The 24,045-nt window shown below is 36.6% G+C and overlaps 1 protein-coding gene across 1 annotated transcript; it reads left to right on the top strand.

Moving 5' to 3' along the window:
• Nucleotides 1-378: 378 nt before the first annotated feature.
• On the top strand, nt 379-23,435 carry ddx4 (DEAD (Asp-Glu-Ala-Asp) box polypeptide 4). Its single transcript, XM_061715778.1, has 22 exons — nt 379-423; nt 525-609; nt 2,480-2,617; nt 6,342-6,389; nt 6,461-6,517; nt 8,758-8,823; nt 10,137-10,190; nt 10,259-10,291; nt 11,506-11,559; nt 11,652-11,687; nt 11,771-11,806; nt 13,030-13,077; nt 14,814-14,962; nt 16,421-16,573; nt 16,645-16,799; nt 18,177-18,306; nt 18,383-18,549; nt 19,783-19,928; nt 19,998-20,097; nt 21,713-21,983; nt 23,023-23,133; nt 23,204-23,435. The coding sequence occupies exons 1-22, from the start codon at nt 379-381 to the stop codon at nt 23,264-23,266; spliced, it is 2,145 nt and encodes a 714-aa protein (XP_061571762.1). The 3' UTR covers nt 23,267-23,435.
• Nucleotides 23,436-24,045: the final 610 nt, after the last annotated feature.

Raw genomic sequence — 24,045 nt, 5'->3', positions numbered from 1 at the left:
ATGATTGATGAGGTGAACCCACCGTCCACCACAACACTCTAAACTTGTAACTTAGATGTTAGTTTGATGTGATTTCTGTGAGAAACAGACCCTGGAGATGAGAGAGAGAAACCCTGAGTGACATCAGGACCACACTGAACCCAATCAAGCAAGAGAACGTGTTGTTTCTCTTCAAGGAAACCGAGACACTTACACACATATTCATGTATATATTGTACAAGAAAAGAAAAAATAAATACAGTATTTTGCTTTATTTTCGGCATTTCAGCATCAGATCTGATCTTATACCAGAGTCAAATTCCCTGTCTTGTTTGACCTGATTTGACCAAATAAACATGATTCTGATTCTGGTTCTGATTACATTAAATGGGCCAATCCATGTATCCTGAAACTCCTCCTCTAGCTGATCTGAACCTGATGTCGGTAGCTTTAGTAAAGTTTCCAACTTTATTGTTGTATATTTCTCTTGAGCCTCTCTGTTGTGATTCTTCATGTTCTTCAGTGTCGTCTTTATCTCCTTCCAGTTGCGAAATTCAAGGACTTTCAAGGACCTTGCTGTATTTTGCGGCCCACGGCTTGTCGTTGGCATAACACTAGGAATCGTTGCAGGTGAAGCTGCACCAGGGTCGACCAGGAAGCTGCTGCAGTCTGGATAGAAAAAACATTCAGTACTTGTCTTCACCTCATGCACTCAGATACAGGATCAAAGTAAAAGCTGCATTTACAGTTTTCAAAAAACCCTTAAACTTGCCCCTCCATTCTGGTAAAGTACAGCTGCAGAGTTGTTCCAGCAGGCAAGTAAGTAAATAAAGTCTGTGCCAATTAAAGAATATTACTGCAGGTCAGAGAATCTTTTTTTTTTTAATACAAAACTACGGAAGCTTATTCCATTCACTTGAAAAAAAAAATCTGCTCGGTTTTTCTGAACTAATGAGATAATTATCTCAGAATTCCGAGAAAAGTTTTAATGAAAAAATAATCTGCTCTGTTTTTCTGAATTAACCAGATACCTTACAACTTGCAAGAAGCTGTCATTCACTTGAGGGCTGGATTTCATGGAAGCATGTCCAGTTTAATCCAATTTTGCTTTTGGTTTGAAACAAACCAACATACTCATACACATGTGTTTTCTATAATGATGGTTATTTCCGGAGAGAGACAGCAGCCAAAAAATAAATAAAGCTAAATAGATAAATAGGATAAATAAAATAAATGAAAAAAAAGGGTTTAAAAGGGGGATTCATTAAAGCAGGAAGAAATGACAGAGAAAGGGATGAGGAGGAGAGAAGAGAAGAGAAGAGAAAAAAGGAGAATAAAAGTTTACCCTCAAATATGAAAAAAAAGAGAAATGTTATTTACCATTTTAACTGAGTAATTGGAGGTCGTGTTTGTCCAGTAGTGGGGGCTGCAGGCAAAAACGGACAAGTGTGTTTGTAATTTAAAAAATATACATAGAAAAAAAATAAAAATAAAATCAAACATACAAACAAAACCTACGGAAGAGTATTAGGGCCATGCAGGAGAAAAAATATTTGAGAGGGGAAGATTTTTTTTTAATGTGCACTTCGAGAAAAAGTTGAAATGTTGAGAAAAAAGTCGAAATGTTGAGATTAATATTGAAATACAATTTCAAGAATAAAGTCGAAATTTCGTGAATAAAGTCGAAATTTCGCCTTTTTTCTCAACATTTCAACTTTATTCACGAAATTTTGACTTTTTTCTCAACATTTCGACTTTTTTCTCGAAATTGTATTTCAACATTCAACATTTCAACATCTCGGCAATTCGACTTTTTTCTCGACATTTCAACTTTATTCACAAAATTTTGACTTTTTTCTCGACATTTTTCTCGAAGTGCATAATGAAAAAAAAATCCTCTAAAATATTATTTTTATTTTTCTCCTGCCTGGCCCTAATACTCTTCCGTAGGGAAAAAAGTTGAAATGTCGAGAGAAAAAAGTCGAAATGTTGAGAAAAAAGTCAAAATTTTGTGAATAAAGTTGAAATGTTGAGAAAAAAGGCGAAATGCCGAGATTAATGTTGAAATACAATTTCGAGAAAAAAGTCGAAATGTTGAGAAAAAAGTCAAAATTTCGTGAATAAAGTTGAAATGTTGAGAAAAAAGTTTTTTCTCGACATTTCGACTTTATTCACGAAATTTCGACTTTATTCTTGAAATTGTATTTCAACATTAATCTCAACATTTCGACTTTTTTTTTCGACATTTCGACTTTTTTCTACATGCACAATAAAAAAAAATCTTCCCTCTCAAATATTTTTTCTCCTGCATGGCCCTGATACTCTTCCGTATTTCCCGAAGTGCATAATGAACTTTTTTTTTTTTTTTTTTAAATAAACTAAAATATAATTTTTATTTTTCTCCTGCCTGGCCCTAATAATCTTCCGTAGAAAACGTATATTTACACCCCAGAAAAAAAAAAAATCTTTATTCGTCCTTTCAAATATTCCTCTGGTTTAGAACGCAGACTGGCGGGAAAGCGGCGGACCTGGCAACCCGCCGACACCTGTCCGTCCGTTTGTCGCGACGTCAGGAGGAGAAACCTGCAGAAGGTGCGAGGTCTCAGCACGAGGTGGACGTTCAACTCTACAGGACCAGGTACGACAACTCTTTTATTTCATTTTTACAACTTTTCACACCAACAAAAACACTTTATTTGATGAATGCATGTTTTTAAATAAAAATAGGGATTCACCAAGGTCGCTCGAGGTGTTGGACTTAAAAATAAAATTAAAAAAATAAATTTATTTTGCGTAATTAGTTAATAATCTGCAACAATCCACCTGTTGCAGGTGTAATTTTTTATTATTTAGTGAAAGACGTCGACGTTCATGTCAAATTCGCACAAACTTGGCTTCACATAATGGCGGCGAGGCCGCCACGCACCGGCTCTGTCCGGCCTTTGGGAGCCGAAACCTGTCCACACCCGGGACTAGAACCTGCAACCTGCCATGCATGTTTTAGTTTCACGGCCCACATTCGAGGTTATATTCGGTTCGTAGCTCCGCTTCGAGGTGGAAAACGCGCTAAAAAGCGACCACGTGTTGCTCGTTAGACGCTAATGATGGAGCCGCTGCAGTTCCCTGACCGGCCGCTGGGGGGCAGAGCGAGGCGGCCCTACGGTGCAATTAACATTTAGATTTTTAATTTAATGTAATTTTTAAAAAGCCTTTTGATGACAAAGTATTTTTTTTGTATTTTAATACAAATTGCTCTATACCTATTCTGTTCTGCATGTTTTAAGAGTTTTCTCTGCTTTAACACCTGATTCTAATTAATCATCATCAGCTTGTCGTCGAGTTCTGCATAATTGTTAACGAAACAGTCACTTTTATCACGGTCAAAAACATCAAAAATCACGGTGCAATGAAGCAGGGAAACATGCAGGACACCGGCCCTCGAGGACCAGGGTTGGGGACCCCTGGTATAGAGGAATTTTGTATTAAAATACAAAAAAAAATCGGTTGAAGGAGCCGGTGTTCCGCCGATTCTTGCTCCCTGCCGAAAAATGCTACTTTGTGGTTCTGCGCATGCGCACAGTCGAAAAGTTTTAACTGCCACGCCAATCATTTCTTGCACGATATAAAATTGATAATATGGGATGTTGAGTTTTTTATCCTTCAAAATACACGACCCATGACATGAATTGCATTACACTTTGTGAACATTATGCGATAAAGAGAGAAAAAAAAAACAATTATATCGCTTTATTTGATATTAATTCAGTCATTCGCCTTTAATTAACCAGGCAGGTCATTAAGAACACGTTCTTATTTACAATGGCGTCTTGGCAAGCGACAAGGACCACTTCGGGGGGAAAGGAAGTGGTTTAGGGAGTAAAACACAGTAAAATTGTACCTCTACAAAGGTAGAAAAACCATTAGGTAGCCTTTTTTGGCAAAGCAGCAAAAAATGGCAGAACACCGGTAACCACGGCAACGTATGATTGACATGTAGGGGGCGTGGCCAGTCAGCGGGGATCCAGTTCTGCCCTTTGAATCGCTGATTGAGAGTGTGTGTGTGTGTGTGTGTGTGTGTGTGTGTGTGTGTTATTTAATTAATTTAATTTAATTTAATTAATAAAAAAATTATATATATATTAAAAAAAAATATATAATTAATCATTTGACAGCCCTAATTCTTTTATATATATATAAAAAAAAATTAGGGCCGTCAAATGATTAATTTTATTTAATTGCATATTGTCCATAGTTAACTCGTGATTAATCGCACATTTATTCACACATTTTTTGCTGTTCTAAATTACCTTAAGGTATTTTTTTTTTAATGTTTTAATACGTTTAACAACATAAGAAAGGGCAAATATGCTGCTTTATGCCCATGTTTATTCAACTTTCCACAAAAAAAGCTTTTGACCTGAATGTAACATTCCTTCATAAATACACAATGTAGTCCCCAACTTTACACTTGTAAAGACTAACTTAAGATTCCTTGTTTTTTTTTAAGCAGCTCAATGTACAGGACTGTCTCAGAAAATTAGAGTATTGTGATGAAGTTCTTTATTTTCTGTAATGCAATAAAAAAAAATCATTCTGGATTCATCACAAATCAACTTAAATATAGCAAGCCTTTTATTATTTTAATATTGCTGATTATGGCTTACAGTTTAAGATTCCCAGAATATTCAAATTTTTTGAGATATGATATTTGAGTTTTCTTGATCAGCAATATTAAAAAAATAAAAGACTTGCAATATTTCAGGTGATTTGTAATGAATCCAGAATGTATGACATTTTTGCATAACAGAAAATAAAGGACTTTATCACAATATTCAAATTTTCTGAGACAGTCCTGTAAAACAATGAACCATATGCATCACAAACATTGTACAAGAAGTGCATTAAAGTTCAATTTTACATGTAATTATGTCTAACCTCACATGGAGGAAAATAAAAGGCTCAAAAAATAAAAATCATATAATACGTGTTTTTTTATTATTATCCTGGGTGTTAGTCGTGCGTTAAAAAAATTGTAGGCGTTAAGTTAACGCATTAACTTTGACAGCCCTAATAAATATATAATATAAACACTCCAATGTTAGTTATAATATACTTGAGCAGATCTAAAAATGTCCTGTGGTTCAAAGTGTCTAAATGGTCTTTTTTTTTTTTTTTAAGGTAAACTAATCTAAAAATGGACGAGTGGGAAGAAGAGGTAAAATATTTGAACTCTCAAATATCCAACTTTTCGGATCATTTGTAAATGTGTGGTTGACATGTGAATAGACGGTTTAACGATTTAAACCCACGTTTACAGGAAACTACGAAGTTCACAGGAAACAGCCAAGCAACAAACGAAGGTATGTGTTGAAGATGTTCTCACGTTTTGGACCCTTATTGTAATGCATTTAAGGCAGGGGTGTCAAACTTATTTCGCTTGGCGGGCCAGATTTGACCCATTTTTTTCTCGCTTGCACGCTCAAAATAAAAAAAAACGGTGCAAAATCTTTTTTTTCTAATTCTTTTTTTTTTTTTTTTACTATTGTTATTTAATCCAATATGAGTTTAGTTAATTTTAAAGGAAATATGCACTTTGTTTACACTCTATGTAAAATATATTTCTTCAGGATCTTTTCTTGAAATTTCTAATTTTTTTCAAATTATGTAAGATACTTTTAATATCATTTTACAAAGATAAACAGACACAAGTATGTTTTTTTTATATTTCGCTTTTTTATAGGAAATTTAATTAAAAGCAAAATCTTTCTTATTACATCCGAGAGTGTTTCTTTGTGATTTAGAGATTTTTCCAGTACAATTAAGTGTATTTATTTTTAAAAATTGGCGCGGATATTTACGCCAGTGTGCCGAAAAAGTCAGCACTTCTTTTTTTAATTGTTTTACTTTGTCACTATCCTCGTATTCAAAACTGAAATTCTCCCAACAAATATCTTCTATCATCTTTTTAGCCGTGAAATTTTTCCTGCGAAAATATATAATATTAGTCAGTTAATAAAAAAAATCAACGACCGTCTACAAAAAAATAAAATCGGCAAATGCATTCTAGAAAACTAAAACAATGTCAAACTGCTCTCTTTGTGGAATAACGATGGATTTGTAGAAGAAATATATTATTGGATATGCTGCGATTCATGGCAATTATTTATGCCTTCCTTTTTAGTAAATTAACATTTCGTTTTTTTGCGTTGGAAACTTCTCGCGGGCCGCATGAAAATCTCTCTCGGGCCGCACATTTGACACCCCTGGTTTAAGGGTTTGCATGGCGGGGGAGTAATAAAACCTTTTCTTTTTTTTTTTTTTGTTTAAACGTAGCATTGATCATGTATTTATTTTACTTGTAGCTGCGCCCACAGACTCGTGGAAGGGTGATGGGGGTGGATTTGGAAGAGGTGAGTACAGGAAGTAGAACCAGCGATGTTTCACTTTAAAGGCCGTCCTACATTGATGTCGTGTTTTCTAGGCCGCGGCGGCGGAAGAGGAGGAGGAAGAGGAGGTTTCCAGAAGTCTTTCTCATCAGGTAATCAGTACACTTTTAGGTAGGGGTGTAACGATACACTAATCTCACGATAACGATACGATATTATAGCAGTATTTTTTTAACCTTAAATGAGGAACATATGACTGGAAAAAAATGGTCTTTTATTTGAAAGACACAAAATACAAAACAATGCTGTGCAGTGTTTCCCCTACCATTATATAGGCCTGGCGGGGCCGCCAGGCCAACGAGACCCCCCGCCAGGCCTAAAAAAAAATCAATGATCATTTACGTTAGGAGCCTCTGCAGCTGTTCTGCAACGGGAGTCAACCTGCTTCGTTGCCTAGTAACGCTGCTGAGAGCGCGGTCATATTATAATATATTATGGGATGTGTAGAGTTTGTGGCTAGCCAAAAAAAAAAGAAAAAATATTGCGGGCGACAGACAACATGATATAAAGAAATGTTTCTGCAGGTCCGTGTGTTTGTGTTTGCATGAGACGCTGCAGGAAAAGCATGAAGGAAAAAAACAGCCCGAACACACACCAGGCGTCCGCGGGGTCCTAGCGCCAGCCATGTATGAGCGTCTAGGCTGATTTATGGTTCTGCTCTGTTATAACCAAACGGGGAAAAAAATCTTCTACAATGTTTAAATTATTTATAACTGATATAATCTCAATTGTGAATAGGGATGTTTTGTCACATATGCCGTCAGCACGAGCAGCCGTTAAAAGAGGACCATCCCAGAGGGTTTTCATAGAGATCCCTCTGAAATATATAGAAAAGATGTGCTCAATGCTCATATGGGTCAGACCTTTCAGGCCCATGACACTTTGGTTAAAGGTTAGATTAAATCTTATTATTTCATTGAAGTGATATCATTCAGCAATATAGGCCTACAATGATTTTTAATGTAAAACTTTGTTATATTGCTACATGTCCAATATGCCGTCCCACGCGCCTCGTCTGTTTAAGATTTTTTCGGTGGTACCACCGGGCCTGAAAAAAATTCTAGGGGAAACACTGCTGTGCGTTTGCCCTATTGTTACAGTTTGTAATGCTTTATAACTGTTTAAGTTTTAAAGAGAAAGCCAGGCCAACCATTTTCCACAAACTGAACTAAAAGTAAATGTCAGATTTGCATTATGATCTTCAGTTTCATACAAGTACAAATATTTTGCCACAAACTGAATAGTTTCTCTCATGTATGACTTGACTTTTTTTCTTTTCCAGAAATGTAACAACTAAAATTAAATAAATAGATAAAAGTAAATAAATAAACTATGAAAAGTCCCAAACTCCAAATGCAACATGACTGTTATTTATCTTGTGCCAGAGCTCAGAGCTTCACCTGCTCCAGCCTGAGGCCGTAAGGTGAACCCCGGTATCGTTTCATCCTCCCACCTTTGGGGATTAGGGCTGGGGATCGATTCAAATGTCAAGATTTGATTTGATTTGATTCCGATATTGATTTGGGTTAGTGTTATTAAAACTGTTTTTTGAGCTGTTGCATGAATTATATGACTGTAGTTCTGCAAAATATTACTACTAGTATTATATTGAGATTAAACTGCAAGTATTGCAGCTAATGATGCTGTAAGGACCAATCAGCTCCCAGAATGCTGATAGAACTGAAACAGAAACATCGTGGGGCAGAATTACCAAACAGATCCAGGGAGGAAACAGAGACGGATGAAATCAGTTTTATTTTTTCCCACATTCCGTTTTTATTTGTTCTATTTTCGGTCTTTTTTGGTTTTTAATTTTTGAGCATTTGGTTTTTAGCATTTTTTGCAAGACAGTATATAAAGTAATGAAATATAGACAATTTATGCAATTATAACCTAACACTTTAATGTTTTCATACCTTTAAACATATTTAAAGGCAAAAACATGGCACTAGTTATTCTTGTGTCCAACAAAACATTCCTTTTTTGGGGATAAACAAAAAAATAACCAAAAGTTGTAATGTAATGATGAAAAAAAAAAAACATAAATAAATAAAAGAAAAAAAAAACTCCCAAAAAAAAAGATGGATCTTTAGACATATGAATCGATTTTTAGGAATTAATATGAGAATCGATTTAGAATTTGGAAATTGTTTTTTTTTTTTTTTTTTCAACACAGGCCTAAACGACACGTATCGTGACGTTTTTGTATCGCCAAATTTCGTGGCACGATATATTACACCCCTACTTTTATGGTTGTTGATGTTGTCAGTTAAACGGACTTCGGGAGTTTGTTGCCCCCTGATGCCTCAAAAACCTCATCTCTCTTTCACAGACGGCGGCTCCTCCTGGAACAACAACGACGACGGAGACAGAAGTTCCAGCGGACGAGGAGGCCGAGGTGGGACACATGACGGTAGCTTCCAGCTTCAGATGTGAGCGGAGCGGCCCGGTCCCCAGACGGGGCCTGGGCGACCTGCCCGGCGGCAACAGGGTGTCACGCAGTACTTGTAAAAAATAGGGCTAAAGAAACTTGAGAAAAACCTGGGGACACTGGGGGGGTGGGGGGGGCTTCTCAGGTGCACCTCCCCGCTATTAAGGTCATTGTTAATTGATCGTTTGGATGACCTTCGTTGGGGTCGGTAACCCGCGGCTCTAGAGCCGCATTCGGCTCTTTAGTGCTGCCCTAGTGGCTCCCCGGAGCTTTTTCAAAAATATACTTTTTTTTCTTTTTCTTTTTTCCCTTTTCTCTTTTTTTCCTTTTAATCTCGACTTTTTTGCTCGACATTTTGACTTTTTTGCTCGACATTTTGACTTTTTTTGCTCGACATTTTGACTTTTTTTGCTCGACATTTTGACTTTTTTTGCTCGACATTTTGACTTTTTTTGCTCGACATTTTGACTTTTTTTGCTCGACATTTTGACTTTTTTTGCTCGACATTTTGACTTTTTTGCTCGACATTTTGACTTTTTTGCTCGACATTTTGACTTTTTTTGCCCGACATTTTGACTTTTTTGCCCGACATTTTGACTTTTTTTGCCCGACATTTTGACTTTTTTTGCCCGACATTTTGACTTTTTTTGCCCGACATTTTGACTTTTTTTGCCCGACATTTTGACTTTTTTTGATCGACATTTTGACTTTTTTTGATCGACATTTTGACTTTTTTTGATCGACATTTTGACTTTTTTGCCCGACATTTTGACTTTTTTGCCCGACATTTTGACTTTTTTGCCCGACATTTTGACTTTTTTGCCCGACATTTTGACTTTTTTGCCCGACATTTTGACTTTTTTTGCCCGACATTTTGACTTTTTTTGCCCGACATTTTGACTTTTTTTGATCGACATTTTGACTTTTTTTGATCGACATTTTGACTTTTTTTGATCGACATTTCGACTTTTTTTGCTCGACATTTCGACTTTTTTCTTGGGATTGGACTTCAACATTAATTTCGACTTTTTTCACGAAGTGCATAATGAAAAAAACAGTTATAACTAATATAGCTACATGCAGCATGTGTTGTCTTCATTCTAAGGCTGATACGAGACTTTTCATTTTTTGCGGCTACAGACATATTTGTTTTTTGTGTTTTTGGTCCAATATGGCTCTAAAACATTTTGTGTTGCGACCCCTGGTTGGGATGAAGTGACCTTGAGCACCCGTTAGTTCTGCTAATATCAAGTGTGTGACGTTGTGGTTTCCTCTGTCAGGGCGCGGCCGAGGGTTTGGAGGGTTTGGAGGAACGGATCATAACGGATTCAACGGTAATACTTGAACATTATGTATTTATTAGTATCTGGACGATATTTCCTAAAGCATGGTGTCTTTCTAGGATCTAAAGATGAGAACGGAGCCTCTGAAAACGGTAGGCATCTTTTCTTTTAATTTGAAAGAGGCAAACTTCATGAACTTTTTTCTGTCATTAAAGGTTTTTTTATCTATTCATACACCCATAAACATACAGTCAAACTGGAAAACAAACATTAGCACCATCATCAACAGACTATATCCAGCATACAATACTATACACAGGCCTCATCCACATTTTTTAAAATGTATTTATAAAAAAAAACATCCAAAATAAACAATGAGCACCATGTCTAGAAATGTCTCTATTATTATTATTATTATTATTATTATTAAAAAAAAAAAAAAAAAATGTTCCCAGGCCTCCTAAAATGTTCATTGTTAATTCTAGCCAACAACTATTCATATGATGCAACTGCTGACATTATTTCCACCTACGGTTTAATATCTGGGCGACTGAGCAGCTTGACCATCCCAACTTGTAAAATCCCCCATTCATGTTTAGATACATTTGGAATTTCTATTTGATCCCCTATAAAGTTGCTTTCGTCAAGGAAAATTATGACTAAATATCGTCGTCAACAAACCTTTATCACCTGAGGAAAACGAGATGCAACGAACATGCTGGTCATGTGACAATAATTAACAATAACAATAATTAAATATATAATGCAATATCGTGGAGGAAAAAATCATCAGTGTATTCTTGTTGGGACTAAATTATTCTCGTTATTTGTAAATATTTCAAAAAATGACCTTTGTATCCCAGATTATATTTTAGCATAATGTCAGCGAACGACATGAACACACATCCACACACAGGTCACTTATTTGATTTATCCCTCTGACATAAACCATGTACAGGACTGTCTCAGAAAATTAGAATATTGTGATTTTCTGTAATGCAATTACAAAAACAAAAATGTCATACATTCTGGATTCATTACAAATCAACTGAAATATTGCAAGCCTTTTATTATTATTGAATATTGCTGATCATGGTTTACAGCTTAAGAAAACTCAAATATCCTATCTCAAAAAATTAGAATATTCTGGGAATCTTAATCTTAAACTGTAAGCCATAATCAGCAATATTAAAATAATAAAAGGCTTGAAATATTTCAGTTGATTTGTAATGAATCCAGAATGTATGACATTTCTGTTTTTGTAATTGCATTACAGAAAATAAAGAACTTTATCACAATATTCTAATTTTCTGAGACAGTCCTGTAAACCATGTACTCGTTCTTGACTCAGTATTTTGTTTGTCAGGGTTTCGAGGAGGACGAGGCGGCAGAGGCGGGGACAGAGGAGGGTTCAGGAGAGGTATTGATTTAAATCCCTTTGAACATAATTGGTTTGGAGTTGTGTATATATTTTGATATATATTTGAGTTAAACATGTGATTTGTTGTTCAGGCGGCGAGTCGGGCGGGAGAGGCGGCTTCGGAGGAGGTAAAGAGCAGCAGTAGATAAATGAGCAGCAGTAGAAACTAACGTGGTCTGTGAGCCGGTTGTAACTGTTTTCTGTCTCGTAGGCTACCGGGGGGCGGACGAGGACGTGTTCTCCCGAGGTCGGTACCACTGGATCTGATTAACCCGTTAGTGCAGTGGTTCCCAACCTTTTCCAACTCAGGGACCACTTTTATGTCTCAAAAATGTTCGCGGCCCACCTCCGACCCCATAAATACAAAGGCCATATAATGCGTTCTCAGGCTTTGGATCAGCTGTTCTGACACATTATCTGCCATGGCATCAATTCTTTGTTTGACTGGAAGAATTAAAGTCTCGCCGATGGTGTGTGGTATTCCCGCCTTGGCTATGAGTTGGGAGACCCGAAAGGACGCTTCCACAGCATTCGTATTCTCGCTGCCCATACACTCGATTACCTTCTTTTATCAATCTGATATTCCCTGAGCTTGTTTTCTCAAAAAAATCCAGTGGGCTTGGCCCAGAGTCCTGCACTGGGATGGGTACCGGACGGGTACCCGCAAAAACAGCTGATTTGCGGGTGGTTTTTAAAAAAATAAAAATTCCCGACCCAGTGCAGGACTCTGGCTTGGCCACATACTGTTCATGTTTTGTCTCGAGGTGACGGCGCAGTTTACTTGGCTTCAAGGCTTCGTTTGACAGTATCTCAGAGCACACAACGCACCGCAGTAACAGTTCAGCTTCTGTGCCGGTCCAAAAAAATCCCAGCGCTAAGTACTCAGCACTGTACTTTCTCCAACCTCTTCTTTTTTGTTTGACGGTGTGGAGATCACCTGTCGATTCACCATCAGTCTCTTTTTAATTCCCCCTGTTGCTAGCCAGCTATCCATCTTTATACTCCAGTTTCAGGAATCAGCATCAAACGTAAATAAGTCGAGTGCAATGCAGTTCCGCTGCAAAGTGGTCCGACCGATAACAACAAAAGTTCCTATCACTCATTTGCTTGTCACATGTCTAATACTTGAAGGAAAAACAAAACAAAATAATGAAAATAATATTTAAACATTTTTATCATTTTAAACATAACTGAGTTTTAACATTTAAAACATTATTCTGTATATTTTTATATAATTATACCCCCCACAAAAATCATAATTTTTTGGAAATTATTTGGGGGCCCACTTGCAATACCTTTGCGGTCCACCGGGGGGCGTGGCCCACAGGTTGGGAATCACTGCGTTAGTGTTTGTGTGTGAACGTGTTCTGATTAACCCGTTAGTGTTTGTGTGTGAACGTGTTCTGATTAACCCGTTAGTGTTTGTGTGTGAACGTGTTCTGATGTGACCCCTCTCTCCGTGTCCTGCAGAGGACAGGAAGGATAAAGATCCAAAGGAGGAAGGAGGTGAAGGTGAAAGTAAGTGAACCCCTCACTTGTAGATGGGGATGATATGGTTCTGAGTCATTTGATTTGAGTATCGCAGAAAGAAAGAAAGAAAAAGAAAACAGGATAAATTCCCGTTGATACGTTTTTGTGTAACAAACATGGCGGATCTGAGAGCGAGATAGATTTATAGTTAAAAAGGTGGAGTTGAATTGGTATTTTTTTTATCGTTATCGGGATAAATTCCAGAAATTATCGTGATACATTTTTTAGTCCATACCGCCCATCCCTACTGCCGATACCGGGTCCCGATCCGAAACTTTCGTAACACATTTCAAATGATCAAATGCAGAATAAACAGATCCAGGTTGTCCCCCATTTTTATTTTATTCACCTTATTTTATCATTTAGCTCTTAAACAGAGCATTTTTCTTGGAAGTAGCTTGAACAACAAAGTAATAATAATAAGTAATGCAACTATCAGGGTTCATACATTTTGAAAAAACCTGGAAAACCTGGAATTTGAAAATGTAATTTTCAAGGCCTGGAAAAGTTTTGGAAACAAGTTCACCCCAAAAGTTTTGGAAAAGTCATGGAATTTATTTTCTCACTTAATGATAACATTTAGTAATAACAGCCTATAAGGTAAGATTTAAAATGGATCAATAAATATTTCGTATAGAAAAGTCCGTGCCGAGCATCTTACGCATCATGCAGATAGGTTATTAGTTATTACAGTTATATTAGATTACTATACAACATATACTACAACATATTGCTGGTATGTCAGTGTTAGTTTAAACAAATGTTTATTTTGTATAAAACCATAATTGTCATTAGATCTCAACTGTGGTGACTTTTTACATAGTTTTACACTGCAAAAACTCAAAATCTTAACAAGAATAATGTCTTCTTTCTAGTTAAAATGTCTCATTTTTAGTCAAAAAAAATGTCATTACACTTAAAACAAGACTCATCACTGGAAAAAACAACAATTTTCACCTGTTTCAAGTAGATTTTCACTTAAAATAAGTAGAAAAATCTCCCAGTGGAACAAGATTTTTTTGCTTGTAAATAGAAATTAAATCTTGTTCCACTGGCAGATTTTTCTACTTATTTAAAGTGAAAATTTACTTGAAACAGGTGTAAATTGTCAAATAACAAGTTATTTTTCTGGTAATTACTCTTGTTTTAAGTGTAATGAGATTTTTTGACTAAAAATGAGACATTTTAACTAGAAATAAGACAAATATTCCTGGTAAGATTTTGCGTTTTAGAGGTCATGTATAGTCATGGAAACTTGTTGGTTAAATTGTGTATGGACTATTAACTAGTAAAAATAGTGCAATTTAAACATAAAACAGCAGCTCAACCTAAAATACCCAGCAGACATGTAAACAAACGTCTTTTTCTGGCTTAAAGAATAAAATGTTGCCAGTTTCGTTGGGTTTTCAGTCACCGTTGTAACTTAACTTTTATTTATTTTACCTCCGCTGTAACGCAGCTGTGTGCAGTTCACCATAAACAACTTTATTGAACTAAATTTACACGACAGCCACACGCTGCACCACCATTTTTCCATCTTTCCATGATCTGTTTGATGTGCTGATCAAAATAATGAGAATAAAATATTGATCCGATCCCTGATCGAGATGCGACGCATGATTCCGATAAGACCGAAACAACGTGAATGGATCGGGACATCCCTACTGGTAGAACCGTGCTGGTTCCGGTGATGTAACACCGACTGTTTCTCTGTCGACCCGCAGAACCGAGGGTCACGTACATCCCGCCCACCCTGCCCGAGGACGAGGACTCCATCTTCTCCCACTCCCACTACAAGTCGGGGATCAACTTCGACAAGTACGACAAGATCCTGGTGGACGTGAGCGGCATCAACCCGCCGCAGGCCATCATGGTGAGTTCAGACGCCTGGACGGGTCAGGACTGAGGCTGAAATGATTCCTCCAATAATTGGATTACAAAAAATGATCGAGGAATTTTTTAATTTTGCATATGGCTGGGGATCGATTCAAATGTCAAGATCCGATTCTAATATTGATTTGGGTTAGTGTTATTAAAACTGTTTTTTTGAGCTGTTGCATGAATTATATGACTGTAGTTATGCAAAAAATGAATACTAGTATTATATTGAGATTAAACAGCAAGTATTGGCTAATGATGCTGTAAGGACCAATCAGCTCCCTTTTTTCCCACATTCCGTTTTTATTTGTTCCATTTTCAGTCTATTTCGGTTTTTAATTTTTGAGTATTTGGTTTCTAGCATTTTATGCAAATGTAACCCCAAGACAGTATATAAAGTAATGAAATATAGACAATTTATGCAATTATAACTGAAATCTTTAATGTTTTCAAATCGATCTTCAGACATACAAATTGCTTTTTAGTAATTAATATGAGAATCGATTTAGAATGGGGAAAATGTATTTATTTATTTTTATTTTTTTTCAACACAGGCCTATTCGTAACACATTTAAAATAATCAAATGCTGAATAAACAGATCCAGGTTGTCCCCCATTTTTATTTTATCATTTAGTTCTTAAACAGAGCATTTTTCTTGGAAGTAGTTTGAACATCAAAGTAATAACAGTGCAACTGTCAGGGTTCATACATTTAGGAAAAACCTGGAAAAGTCATGGAATTTGAAAATGTAATTTTCAAGGCCTGGAAAAGTTTTGGAAACAAGTTCACCCCAAAAGTTTTGGAAAAGTCATGGAATTTTTTTTTCTCACTTAATGATAACATTTAGTAATAACAGCCTATAAGGAAAGATTTAAAATTGATCAATAAATATTTCGTATAGAAAAGGCGTGCCGAGCATCTTACGCATCATGCAGATCGGTTATTATTACAGTTATATTAGATTACTATACAACATACTACAACATATTGCTGGTATATCACTGTTAGTTTAAACAAATGTTTATTTTGTATAAAACCATAATTGTCATTAGATCTCAACTGTGGAGACTTTTTACATAGTTTTACACTGCAAAAACTCAAAATCTAACTCCAAATATAACTGAACACTTTAATGTTTTCATACCTTTAAACATATTTAAAGGCAAAAACATGGTACTAGTTATTCTCGTGTCCAACAAGACGTTACGTTTTTTGGGGATAAACAAAAAAATAACCAAAAGTTGTAATGTAATGATGAAAAAAAAATACATAAATAAATAAAAGAGGAAAAAATCTTTAAACATATTAATCGATTTTTAGGAATTTTTCAACACAGGCCTACTTAGTAATGTCAATTAACATCTAACATCTTATGTATATTTATAATTGCTCTTTAACTAAACAAAAATATGTTTGTTTTTGTTGTATGTTTAACGGCCCTTGTCCCCCCAGACCTTCGAGGAGGCGTCCCTGTGCGAGTCCCTGAAGAACAACATCAGCAAGTCTGGCTACACGAAGCCCACGCCGGTGCAGAAACACGGCATCCCCATCATCTCCGGGGGCAGAGACCTGATGGCCTGCGCCCAGACCGGCTCAGGGAAAACTGTGAGACCCGCGGCCCGGCAGGTGAGTGTGAACCCGAGCAGAGAGCTAACGTTACTCCCCCCTCGTTGCAGGCGGCGTTCCTGCTGCCCATCCTGCAGCAGCTGATGGCCGACGGCGTGGCCGCCAGCCAGTTCACGGAGCTGCAGGAGCCGCTGGCCGTCATCGTGGCCCCGACCAGAGAACTCATCAACCAGATCTACATGGAGGCCCGCAAGTTCAGCCACGGGTGGGTGTGGCTAGTGGGCCCTCATAGGGGGGCCAGATGGGGCCACTTAAACGGGAGTAGAAATGTCTTAAGAACTAAAACTAAGAAGTTCATAAGAAAGTTCTTAAGTGCAATTCCTCAATATTTTCTTAAGAACTGTCATTTCTTACGAATTTCTTATTTTTCCTACTTAAGAACTTCTTAAAATATGTCATTGCACGCGCCAACAAACATTTATACAGGTAGTTTGGTTTTAACCGTCAGTCACTCACTAAACATGGAGAAGGAGAAAAAGAGATGCAGGAACTTTTCAAGGTTATGGTGGATGAGATTAATGTGTGAAAAAAAATACTATTGGGGAAAATTAATAATAATTAACTACCACGCTAACTAACATGCTAACTAACAGTTAACAGGCTCTTTGTAATTAATTACACAAAGTATATCCTCAAACTATGACCTACTAGTCTAAACTTGTCTAAAATGTGATGAAAAAGGTGATATTAGAGGCGTATTATTATTATTATTATTATTATTATTATTATTATTACCTTTTCACAGAAGACATTTTAAGACAGGTCAAGGTTGTCTTAAAGTTAAGAAAAAAGTCAAGAACAAATTTGAGAACTTTTATTTCAAGAATACCATTTTTTTCTTTAGTTTTTTCTTAAGAAACTTAAGAAAGTAGAGAAAATACTTAGGAACTTTTTAGGAGAATATGACTTCTCTTTTTTCTTCTCAAGACTGAACTTAAGAAAAAAAATGACACTTAAGATTTTTTTTCTTAATGTTTTGTAAATCCGGCCCCAGATTTGCACATTTTCGTTACGTAACCAAAATGCAAACCACGTCCACAACTATAAAACCGTGTAACTGCATGTGAGCGTCCGACTATCGTAGCACTGCGTGACGTCGGACGCTCTCTGTCCATCTCCCTCCAGCAGCTGCCACTTTATTGAGGTTTTTGTAGTGAAATGAGGAGGAATCATAGAGTTAACTTCTCATTTCAACTAACTGGATCAGCCGTTCCTCATCCGTGACCGTTTCCTACAGCGCTTTAACCGGCTTTCAACGCGAGCGACAGGAAAGGTTCAGCTCAAAACGGCGCTGCGTCGCTGCGGCCAGTTAGGACAGTCAAATAGAAAATAAAGCAATGGAATTGATTTTGAAGAAATAATTCCATTAAATAAATAGACCTCTGGCCATTATTTTTCATTTTTTAAGGACAGGCAAATGTGTTATACACAAAATGAATAATATAATAAAATGTCTCGTATTTTTTCTCCATCAAGGGGGTGAAATGGGTTCTGGATGGCAGGACGTTCTCTGGGTTGAACTGGTGTATCATTTGTTGAAACTTGTAACAAATCAGCCTCACTTTGTGCCGCTCTGCTGCAGGACGTGCGTGCGGCCGGTGGTCGTCTATGGCGGCGTCAGCACCGGCTACCAGATCCGGGAGATCTGTAAAGGCTGCAGCGTGCTGTGTGGGACTCCGGGCCGGCTGCTGGACGTGATCGGCCGGGGGAAGGTAAGTACCGACCAGAACGCTCCGCCCAGCCGCTGCTCGGAGACGTAACGGCTGCTGTAACGGCTGCTGTCTGCAGGTGGGCCTGAGCAAGCTGCGCTACCTGGTGATGGACGAGGCCGACCGGATGCTGGACATGGGCTTCGAGCCCGACATGCGTCGCCTGGTGGGCTCGCCGGGGATGCCGACCAAGGAGAACCGGCAGACGCTGATGTTCAGCGCCACCTACCCCGAGGACATCCAGAGGTTTGACCGGGTCGCCTCATGAATATCCGTCTTTTACCAGGGCGCCCGCGTCATTTAAAAAGTCACATTTTGCTAAAAATACTAGGGCTGGGGATCGATTCAAATGTCAAGAATCGATTCGATTCCGATTCTTAAGATTCAGAATCGATTATTAAGATCCGATTCGATTCCGATATTGATTTGGGTTAGTGTTATTAAAATTGTTTTTTGAGCTGCTGCATGAATTATATGACTGTAGTTCTGCAACATATTAATACGAGTATTATATTGAGATTCAACAGCAAGTATTGGCAGCTAATGATGCTGTAAGGACCAATCAGCTCCCAGAATGCTGATAGAACTGCTTTCAGAAACATCATGTGGGTCAGAATTACCAAACAGATCCAGGGAGGAAACAGAGACGGATGAAATCGGTTTTAGTTTTTCCCATTTATGAGAATTTGGTTTTTAGCATTTTTTGCAAATGTAACCCCAAGACAGTTTATAAAGTAATGAAATATAGACAATTTATGCAATTATAACCTAACACTTTAATGTTTTCATACCTTTAAACATATTTAAAGGCAAAAACATGACACAAGTTATTCTCGTGTCCAACAAAACATTCCTTTTTTGGGGATAAACAAAAAAATAACCAAAAGTTGTAATGTAATGATGGGGAAAAAAAACAAATAAATAAATAAAAGAAAAAAAAAATCGATCTTTAGACATATGAATCGATTTTTAGGAATTAATTTGAGAATCGATTTAGAATTGGGAAATCGATTTTTTTTCAACACAGGCCTAGTTTACAGTTGTTAGACGCCTCCCAATTGGGCTGAAAAATAATAGAATCTGGGCTGCTTTTCCTGGTTTTTACAAAATATTTAGGAGAAATTATGAACAAAAAAGTTTCCATTATGATACAGAAAAGTAGAAACTTAAACAATTAACTCTGATATTTTATTTGCCTTAATCTACTCGATGAAATTGTAGTCTTTGTTTGGAGCCTGAACTTATTTTAATGCTGTTAAATGGTGTGAAGCTTGAAATTTATTATGCATTTAATAATTGACTGTTTTAACAAAGAGAATGTATGTATGATTTGAGCGGGTTTTTCATTATTTCGGTGAGTTTTACATCCTGTTTGGGCTGGAATCTGTCAGATCTGGCAACCTCGACCTCAGCCTGGATTTCTTAGTATTAAAAAGTCTTAAATTTACCTGTTTAAACCTGTCGACGGCCTGTTTGCAGATTGGCAGCTGATTTCCTGAAGACGGACTACCTGTTCCTGGCCGTGGGGTTTGTGGGCGGAGCCTGCTCGGACGTGGAGCAGACCTTCGTGCAGGTCACCAAGTTCTCCAAGAGGGAGCAGCTGCTGGACGTGCTCCGGACCACCGGTGGGTTGATCGGCCCGGTCCCGGCCACGTATAGACGTATAGACCCGTCTGAACGTCTCTCCGTTACAGGGAAGGAACGCACCATGGTGTTCGTGGAGACCAAGAGGCAGGCCGACTTCATCGCCACCTTCCTGTGCCAGGAGAAGCTTCCCACCACCAGCATCCACGGGTACGGCCCCACCAGCATTTTATTAATAAAATATTAATAAAATAGATATAAATAGAAGAGTACAAAAAACTATATATATATATTTATTTTTTTTGTACTCTTTTTATATATATTTATTTATTTATATATATATATATATATATATATATATATATATATATACTCTCTATATACAGTATATATTTTTTATTTAATCTCTTTTTTTATATATATATATATATTATACATATATATTTGTACTCTTTTTATATACATATAGAGTACAAAAATAATATATATATATATATATATATTTTTTGTACTCTTATTTTCATATATATAACTATATATACAGTATATATTTTTTTTACTCTCTTTTTTTATATATATATATAAATAACAAGAGTACAAAAATAATATATCTGATATTTTATTTTATATACATATAGAGTACAAAAATAATATATATATATATTTTTTGTACTCTTATTTTTATATATATAACTATATATACAGTATATATTTTTTGTACTCTCTTTTTATTTATATATATATATATATATATATATAATTAATTAGTGTGCGTATAGCACTTGGAAACGGAGTGCAAATGAAGTATCCACTTATCCAGTCCTAACCCTGAATCTTACATACATTCTTACGTATAATAAGACGAGTTTCAATAAGCTTACTGATAAAACACCCATACCTATTTTAATAACTGTTCAATACAGTGATATAATACTCAATTATATGTATATATAAATATAGTCAAAACAAAACAAACATCCAGCATTTAGTTGTGCTATGTATGTATGTAATAATAGAAGTAATTATAATGTATAGTATTACATTATCATTACTTTACTATAATACTACAATATAATAAAGAACAATAGACAGCAATGGTATAACAATATACTTGAATAACTATATAAGAGTAGATATGCTATATATACTGGTTCATATATTTACCTCTAATTATATACATAAAAATTACTATAAATCTATATATTGACATATCTACACATAACTATAAATCTATATACATACCTACATATAACATCTATATCCATGATATACATCAATATACAGGACTGTCTCAGAAAATGAGAATATTGTGATTTTCTGTAATGCAATTACAAAAACAAAAAAGTCCTACATTCTGGATTCATTACAAATCACCTGAAATATTGCAAGCCTTTTATTATTTTAATATTGCTGATCATGGTTTACAGTTTAAGAAAACTCAAATATCTTAAACTGTAAGCCATAATCAGCAATATTAAAATAATAAAAGACTTGCAATATTTCAGTTGATTTGTAATGAATCCAGAATGTATGACATTTTTGTTTTTTTAATTGCATTACAGAAAATAAAGAACTTTATCACAATATTCTAATTTTCTGAGACAGTCCTGTATATAGATATATTAATAAATGTACAATCTACGTGTTTATTAACATCTGTATTTTGAATAGAATGTTTTTGTATCTTTTTTTTAAATGGTGATATGTTTTGACTTAGTTTTAGCTTTTCAGGCTGTTCCCCAGTTTCACTCCTTGGTCGTCAGCGTTCCCGTCGGTAGGTCCGGTGTTTAAACTCGTGTTTAAACTCGTGTCTCTTCTCCGGCAGCGACCGCGAGCAGCGGGAGCGCGAGCAGGCCCTGGCCGACTTCCGCTCGGGCAAGTGTCCGGTGCTGGTGGCGACCTCGGTGGCCTCGCGCGGGCTGGACATCCAGGACGTGCAGCACGTGGTGAACTACGACCTCCCCAACAACATTGACGACTACGTGCACCGCATCGGGAGGACGGGGCGCTGCGGCAACACGGGCCGGGCCGTCTCCTTCTACGACCCCGACGCCGACAACCAGCTGGCCCGGTCCCTCGTCAATATCCTGTCCAAGGTAACAAGGGACTGATTATTGATTAGCTGCAGGAATAAAAAGCACGTATGTCTAAAAAAAAAAGGTCCGTTGGATGTTTCTCTGGGTTACTGGGAACTAAAGTTGCTTTTGTCAACGAAAATTATGACTAAATATTGTCAATGAACCTTTATCACCCGATGAAAACGAGACGAAAATGCTGGTAATGTGACAATAACGATAATTAAATATATAATGCAATATCGTAGAGGAATAAAAACCAGACTAAAATGTAGATTACAAAATAAAAACTGCTAAAATGTGTCTTCATTTTCAATGACCAAAACGAGATGAAATTTTCTAAGCAGATCCTTAATCTGTAGTATAATATAATAATAAGATAACCGTGTTTGAATTGTAAAATGGGTTTGGCTAAATACAATCTTTGACTAAAACTAGACTAAAATGGTCATGGACAATTCTAAAAATAACTAATATAAAAATAACTAAAATAAGCAACTAAAATGCGTTTTTCTTTTTTTTTTTTTCTATTCTTTTTTTTCTTCACCCAAAAAAAGAATTTAAAGGTTGTTTTTTTTTCACCAAAAAAATTAATTAAAGATGTTTTTTTTCTTCACCAAAAAAAGAAATTGCAGGTTTTTCTTTCCTTTCTTTTTCTTTTCTCCTTTTTTCTTCACCCAAATAAATTAAAGTTGTTTTTTTCTTTTTTTTCTTTACCCCAAAAAAAGAATTTAAAGGTTCAAGTTCAGGAAATGTTTAATGTGGGTCGTCGTGTTTGTCTTGACTCAACAGAGACGTCACGTCCACAAAGATCAAACCAGAGAGTTGTTTTAATAACTACACAACGGACACGGTTACATGATGTTTTAATTTGGAATTAGTCGACTGAAACTTGACACGACTAAAAGAAGACTGAACGTGACAAACTAATAAAAACTAAAATGATAGCTTGACCCGAAGACTAGACTGAAACTGAAACAGGCTGATAAAAACAACTTCTTATCGTCTCTCCGTGGTTCAGTCCGCTCACCGACTCTTCCCTCTCTGTCGTGACCTGCAGGCTCAGCAGGAAGTTCCCACCTGGCTGGAGGAGTCTGCGTTCAGCGGCCCGGGCGCCCCCGCCGCCTTCAACCCCACCAGGAAGACGTTTGCCTCCACAGACTCCAGAAAGGTATTTATTTATCCATCCATCAGCCTCGTAGGTGTTTGCCTTCACTGATCTTGCATGTCTGCCCCCCCAGACTTCGGAGATGGGCTCGTCCCAGCCGGCCGCCCAGGCCGACCCTGATGACGACTGGGAGTAATGGGAGTACCAGGAGTACCGGAGCGCACGGTTCTGACAAGTTCTTCATCTTTGAAAGTGTACTGCTTCTTTATGTTTGTTTTTCTATGCATGCAGTCTTTGTTTTGAAGTAATCTTGATTTGCAGAAAAAAATTATAGAGTGGTGTTCAATAGAATCGTATATAGATTTTAAGTACTGTCATAATGTTCAATCTTTTGTGACGGTGTATTTATTTTTTTGCCGTTTGTGTTAAATGTGCATGATCAGAAATAAATGCTCAAATGTTACGTTTGAGTGTGTTTAATTGAGTCTTCTGTGAAATAAGTGTTTCATCGTGTTTCTCTGCTTCATCTGCAATAAATGGAGCCATGTTGGTCCAGATCATGGGTCCAGATATGTCTGGTCCAGATGTGGTCCGGCTCTTTAGCGCCGCCCTAGTGGCTCCTGGAGCTTTTAAAAAAAATGTTTGACCTTTTTTTTCCTTTTTTTCTTATTTTCCTTTTTTTCTTTTTTCCTTTTTTAATCTCGACATTTCGACTTTTTTCCCAAGATTGTACTTCAACATTAATCTTGACATTTCGACTTTTTTCTCAAAATATCAACTTTTTCCTCAACATTTCAACTTTTTTCTCGAGATTGTACTTCAACATTAATCTTGACATTTCGACTTTTCTCGAAATCGCTACTTTTTTCTCAACATTTTGACTTTTCTCGAGATTGTACTTCAACATTAATCTCGACTTTTTTCATGAAATTTGGACTATTTCCTCGACATTTAGACTTTTCTCAACATTTTGAC

This window comes from Cololabis saira, chromosome 24, assembly GCF_033807715.1.
Source record: "Cololabis saira isolate AMF1-May2022 chromosome 24, fColSai1.1, whole genome shotgun sequence".
In the NCBI taxonomy this organism is placed as follows: Eukaryota; Metazoa; Chordata; class Actinopteri; order Beloniformes; family Belonidae; genus Cololabis; species Cololabis saira.
The sequence above is the reverse complement of the archived record's forward strand: the minus strand, read 5'-3'. Positions and strand labels throughout refer to the sequence as shown.